At 33.6% G+C, this 6984-nt stretch overlaps 1 protein-coding gene across 1 annotated transcript; it reads left to right on the top strand.

Annotated features, from left to right (window-relative positions):
• Positions 1 to 3417: 3417 nt before the first annotated feature.
• Positions 3418 to 6671, top strand: LOC132547321 (uncharacterized). Its single transcript, XM_060211086.1, has 5 exons — positions 3418 to 3436; positions 3814 to 3908; positions 4962 to 5078; positions 5261 to 5314; positions 6429 to 6671. Exons 1-5 carry the CDS (start codon positions 3418 to 3420, stop codon positions 6669 to 6671), a joined length of 528 nt encoding a protein of 175 aa, XP_060067069.1.
• Positions 6672 to 6984: the final 313 nt, after the last annotated feature.

The following is a 6984-nucleotide window of genomic DNA, read 5'->3' as shown; positions in this document are numbered from 1 at the left end:
TACTAACGTGACATACATCGTCTTGTATCAAACAACATCAAGCCGTGTTGAGATATTTCGAACAGGTAAACTTTAAGAACCGCCGAACCACAATGATAGAGCTCACCAAGTGTTCCAAAAGATTAATGTACAAAATGATTTCAACTTATAACCTTTCTTAAGTCATTGAAAACTATATGACGAAATCAAAATAATAGAATACGTATTTATATAATGATACTAATCTTTATGATAATGAACGTAGCGACTAAATAGCAATTGAACTAAATACAGCTTGGCTTAATTAGATGATCTGACCACACGTGGACATTGTACAAGGTTTACTTGCCGTTTGAATTTCAAAGTTTCTATGTCCGCTGTTTGTAGCCGCCATTTTGTTAAAGATTCTGAGTCGTGTACAAGAACTTTTGCGCGTTTGAATATTTCTGACTCCATTTAAAAATGTTATACGGAACTGACAACAATCTTGCTTACTCTGTCTAAGACTCACGATTACCGGTCTAACGTTATATAGTTACGTTATTTCCATGATCACTGTCAACATATCATTGATCATGACTATTTGTACAACAATTCAAAATCAAGTCAATATAGTGACCATACAAAAGAAATCACCTCGAAATTGGCCAGACATGGAAAGAGGAATGGTTGAGCTGGCGTGGGGAACTTGAGCATTGGTGCACGTTTGTTCTGTACATCCGAGAGACGTGATGACTTACATATACGTCCTGTATATATTTTCAGGTAAAAGTATTTAATGTGTGAATTGCATGACATTTAAGTTTGCATTTAAATCACTCAACCTTAATGATAGTTCTCGTTGAATCCCTCAAACTTACTTGCTTTATTAAAGTTCTCAACGACTAAATATTACATGACACATCGTAAGCCTAACGTTTAATTATAATGAAATATAAACTTATATCAAATACTACATGTAACATGTAGGAGTAAATTGGCATTTCCTGTAGTCAAATACATACATGTTGATTAAAAAAGTCAAATTATACTTCGATAAAAATATTATCAATGTATTTGCAATGCTCAGGTACACTTTCTGTGTTGATTTTGCTGAATATTGCTTCTATTACTGACTAAACAAGTACTTTGGTTTGTACTACATAACGGTACTGTTGTATTAGTGGATTATACTGTTCTTCAGATTAGGGGGTGGGGGTGGGGGGGGGGGTGTACTAAATAGGTAGTACTGTAAGAGTTCCACCTCTTATATATCAGGGATTGTTTTCACGTTACCTTTGTGGTCCCTAGTACATTTCTACTTTACCTGTAGTCTGTTTCTTGTGAACTAGAAGTCTTTTCCTCGTACACAACAAATGAACTAATGTGTAAAGATTAGTCTACACTCAACTGTATTTCATACCAAAGATGTTAATCAGTATCACCATACATTATCAGGCAAAACATGCTGCAAACGGATAGAAGTGTTGGGCCATATTAGTTTTACCTGTGTGTTCATTGCACTGGAGGATTTTTAAAATCAATTAGTGAAGTAATTATAGATCAAACATGTTTCATCATTACTAGACACAACATCAAAATCTTTGTTTAAAAGTATCGTTGGTTAAAATAAGCAAATCCTGTATAATGTACATAGAAATTCCACTGTTTAATTTCCATAGGTTGTTCAGATACCAACAGGCTTTTTATAGTTTGTCTCATAACAAGAGCACCATCCAATTATTTAAGCATTTTAGCTTTATCATATTGACATGTATTGATGCTTTTTACATGCATCTTATATTTATTATTCAAAAAATACAAAAACAATCCTTTAATTTCTTCAACCGTTCCAATTAGGAATTTTGGTGAAGCTTTGTTGTTCTTTCCCTTGTGTTTTGATGATTGTATTTTGTATATTATGGTTCTTTCCAAAATTTGACAATTTCAGTTAATAAATTTTTCAAAAAGTTATATATAGCACTCTGTTAATGTAAATTCCTTTTATCAGTGTTTATCATAGCATATAGACTTAAAATCTGTTCTTCTTAGCGTTATGATTTGTTATTCTTTAGAAGATTTATTGTCCCTTGTTAATTTCAGAATTTCCCATACATTTAAAGGGAGATAATTCAGCAGATTTGAACAGATAGAAAATTGTAAATTGTAAACGTATTTCATCTTATTGCATTTGAAATTTCAATGCTGTTTTTTCATGCAATCATGCATGGTATCATTTTTTGCATGAGAATGTAAATATTTTTAATAGGAAAATTTTACTTTCTTTCATTTATCTTATTTATGTGAATATTTATCTTTATTATGATTTTTAGGCTCTTACAATTTAAAATATCACAAATGAAAATTACTTATTGTTAGTTTTGCCGTCCTTATGTATTGAAGGTATTGAAATAACGTAGTACCCTTTGTTATCTTATTTCAACCAAAGAGAAACTGAAAACATTGATTTTTGTTTTTTTTTGTTCAAGGGAGATAACTCAAACAAAAATAGTAGAAAAAAGGTCGTTCACCGAGCCATTGTTTTTATTTCATTGGAATAACCAGTAATGTCTATTGTTATGTTCTGTGTGTATTAAACATTAGTGAGAAGAAATATGAAAATTTTACATTTGCAGTGAAGTGAAATACTAGTTTTTGGTAATAATCTGATTTATCATGTGATTTATTAATTCAGGGAAAAAATCAACATTTCATGATGAAAAAAAAATAATTTGGCTTGTTGTTTTTTTGAAGTAAACAATACCAGATGTTAAATAAAACAATTTTTTTTGTTTCACCACGACCACTATATTGTGTCACCCAACCCCTTGGCCGATATAAGTATACATAAAAAATATTGTTTCTTAGAAACACGTGCGTTTTAAAAATGCATTGATATATAAATACTTATTAACGGTTAGCTTGTATGTAAAAATGTCTTTGAAAAATCGTCGAATCAAAATTTCCCGGAAAAAGAAATTAAAGTCTTACAATTTTCAGAGATCCAAATGGAGATCTATGGACAACTGTAAAGCGATAAATTACAACAAGCATTATATATTTTTTTAATCGTTAAATAGATGTGCCTTAGAAAACTAATCCCAAAAATGAACAAACAACATGATATAGACACAACGGAAGTTTAAATGTCAATGGTAAAATAACTTGATAGATGATATCTGATGGGTCATTGTCTTGTGTTATTTAGACCTCACACCAGACATTCCACATTATGGATAGATGTCTAGTGTTATCGGGTTTCGGAACGTCTGAGGTCTGGTATTGGAGTCGGAGGAAGCTGGCATTATTAAAGTTTATAGTTCCATTGTCAACTGAACAGAACATACGGCGTTGTTTCTGCTCTCGATTCAACAGAGATTAAAACAATTAAATGGTGTCGTGTTCGAGGTCATTGTGTTTGTGATGACGTCATAGATGAGGTTATGTATTTTCTTAATTATGACGTCATGGGCAAAAGGTATGCTTCCCTAGTGACAGTGTTTTATTTGGACTCGAGTTCCACGTTGTTTATCTAAGTGAAGAGAGAATTACTTTTAAAAGACATAATTATGTTTTTGTCCATTCTTGTACCAGCCGTGTACTTCTTGACAGGTAAAAAGACAGGTAAGTTATTTAACTAATATATTTCTCAATTATTGCAGCCCACTGAAAAATTACCAACTGATGGAAATTGTGTCTATTGGTTCATTTGGCAATTTATTTCAAACAAATTCTTTGGAAATCCTGAAAGGTCGAAACATTTAGTTGGATAAAGGTAAAACTTACACGTGTGCTAGTTTCCTATCTATGTATTACTGTACAGTGTAACATATGTCCTTGTGATGTGATTCCCAGAGCCAGACGACTGTTACCGTGATACGACCCGTACATTATGTGACTGGTTCTTTGACCGTCCGTCCACGTCCTCCCAGGCTCAGCACTATGCCGCAGTAAGTGAGATTTCATTTTTCTACTTTCCTTCATATTATTTGGCTCCATACGTAGAATGATAGAATAGTATTTACTTTTTTCTGATTCATAGAACTACAGTTTGGAAATACAGCATACACCATTACCGGTCGTAAATGAAAATTCGCCCAGAAATCAAGAATGAATGTCACTGTTACAATCTTGGTTGCATCGTACACTTCTCGTTAAAATGATAGTACATGAAAGTATCAACGTCAACATAGTACACTTCTTCAATAATGCTTTCATGATTCGTCATTATTGTTTTATTTACTGTAAGTGAATCGGTCAGTATATATTCACAACAATGGTTACAAATGTCAGTCGTAAACTGTACACATGGCTTTGAACTTGCATTGTATGAGAATGGAATGTATAGAGTGATAAGCCAATGAAAAAACAGAAGAAATAAATAAATAACCGAGTCGTGAAACAAACTCCAGTGATTGTCGATATTCTCATACTGTGAACTATGTTTGGATTATAACGTTTCCGCTATGTAGAAATGTTTAAATTTTATTAATCATTTCGTTAATTACAAATGTACATATGAAATCCTTTATTACGAAGTTATCAAATGTACTTTGAACAGAAAACAATATAATTATTTAATGTATATAAACAGCAGTCTGTCTTATTGACGATACACGTACATTGGCTTACCTGTACAGCGCCAGGACTTTTAAAAATCCGTGAACTGAAATTTTGTGCCATTTCCTCCTAAACATTACACAACTAATTTTTAATTCAAATTTGTCAAAGTTTTATCAATGTATTGGAAAGATAGCCAGAAGCATACATTTGGAGATTTATACATAATAATGTTTTTATTTCGCATTGAAGTTGTCAAAATACTCGTTTTGTTAAAAATTTGGTAAGATTCATGTGTGAGTTTCAGCTAAAAAATGACACAACTAATTTTCATCGACGCGGTATGCTCTCAAAACCTACATATGGTCCGATATAGTTTATGTATTCGCTATACCATTTTGTTTTAGGTATAACATCCTTATGTGTAATCTATGACGCAACAGACCAGTCCGCAGCCAATGTTGTACTCTGTGAGGAGAAATCAGACATTAGGTGAGACAACGACCCCTAACAACTTGTACCGTCACAGCGACCAATTCTGGAACGACCGCTTTAAACAGGTAAGCAGATGGGTATTGTTTAGCACATTTTAGACGTATAGACCGATGCTGAGCATTAGAATAATATTGATATACTAAAAACATAAATACGTTGTATATGTCACTCACTTTCATGTATATGTACCAAATTTACTTTCGTGGTAAAAACATACATGAATTTGGCACTTCTGTAAAAATTTCAGCTGAAGACTGGCTCCAGTCAAAGTAATAAAACCACCACCTACTTCAAACCCACGGTAAGTGTATATACGTTTGCTATCTCCTAAAGTCCCTGAAGCATTCCTGTTATATATTCAAAGAAAAGAAACATTTACGTCAAATGTATATAATATTACCTGAACAAGTTCCTCTTTCTTTTATCGCTTTTACTCATGAAAATACATTAGACAATGTGGTAATATGTAAGGTCCAAATCATCCCCCCACCCAACTTTTGAGTCCATAGTTCTATGTGTTGCTTGATGTTAAATCAAACGCCCAGTTTAAAACGGCTGACGAGATCCCATTGAAATGCTTGATAATGTCGAGGTAGACTTTAAGAATGGAAATCGGGGTGTTTAGAAGTTAGTATTTTGTTTTGAAGAATCGCCTGTCAGAAAGGGTAAAATGTTGGAAAGCCAATGCTGCCCTGATTGACAATAAAACAAGAATCAATACTCGACGAACTTTTCTGTCGCTCTGCCAATGTGTGTGATTAGTTACTTTGTGTCTGATAAGTTAGAAGTACAAGTGCCGTAAATAATTTGAATGTCGTTACCAAAGAGGAGCAATTGCAGTCATGGGCGAAATGGAAGTACGTGTATATTTGTGTGAACATCTTTTGATCAGATATAGGCTATTACAGGACACTCAACTGATGACTACGTTCAGTTTTTACAGTAAAACATATCTTAACACTGGGTACGGGTTTAAAGACATTGCTTGGACAACATCAATGACGTATATACAAATTATCAACATACGGTTACACTTGCAAACTTTAATTTTCTTCCCGATATAAAAAGTTGTCTCATGAATACGTTTCAGCGTTATTTCATTAATTATCTAAGATTAACCGTTGATGGGTCATTGTCACCATTTTTGAGTTTGCCATACTGCAGATTTGCGTTCATCACTCTTCCACGTATTTTGCTAAAAACAATTTCTAAGTTTGTAAACTTTAATTAATTTCTGTGTTGTTCATGTTTGACATCGAATTATACATGTAATTATGATTGTGCTAAATAAAGCTGAATGTTAAAAATACATGGGATTTGTTAATAAACCGGTTTCAAGGCTAGATTTTATTGGCTTGTATAAGGTTGTTTCTAATAGCAGATGTTTCACCTGAAGTTTTATTTCCTAAACTTAGGATGGTGTGAACAGACACGGTTTGTTGTCTGGGAGCTGGTGTCGTGGTAGGACTACTCCGTTCCGGGCCTCCATGGGGAATCTGTATACTGCGTCTCGTGCTGCTGAGAATATTCCATCTGATGACGGAAGTTGTGTTGATCCGTGTCATACTCTCCAATACGGAACGGATGGCAACACCGGAAGTTCGGTAGATCCACAACCTCTCTGGAGCTCAGCTGACTATTTTAGAGATCTCGACTGAATGTTGCTCGAAAGTAGACTCAGTTAAGATAAAAAATAATGGAAAATTAGAAATCTATTGAAACTTAATCTGTGATTTTCAATAACAGACATAGCCTGTGTTCCATGATGTTTATCTAAGAAGTACTGAACCCAGGAGTAAAACATCTGAACATGACACGATGGAGGATCCAAGGTCCCGAAAGGAAGTGACGTATAGATAAGACAAACTGTGATGACAATTTCATCTTGTATGGAATAAACAGAAAGTACGTACTAGAAGGTGAACTTTTGCAATAAAATTTCCTGAATCAGGATTTCGTAGTCAGGGCGAT

This window comes from Ylistrum balloti, unplaced genomic scaffold, assembly GCF_031769215.1.
Source record: "Ylistrum balloti isolate Yb309-2 unplaced genomic scaffold, AGI_CSIRO_Ybal_v1 Utg369946, whole genome shotgun sequence".
Lineage (NCBI taxonomy): Eukaryota > Metazoa > Mollusca > Bivalvia > Pectinida > Pectinidae > Ylistrum > Ylistrum balloti.
The sequence above is the reverse complement of the archived record's forward strand: the minus strand, read 5'-3'. Positions and strand labels throughout refer to the sequence as shown.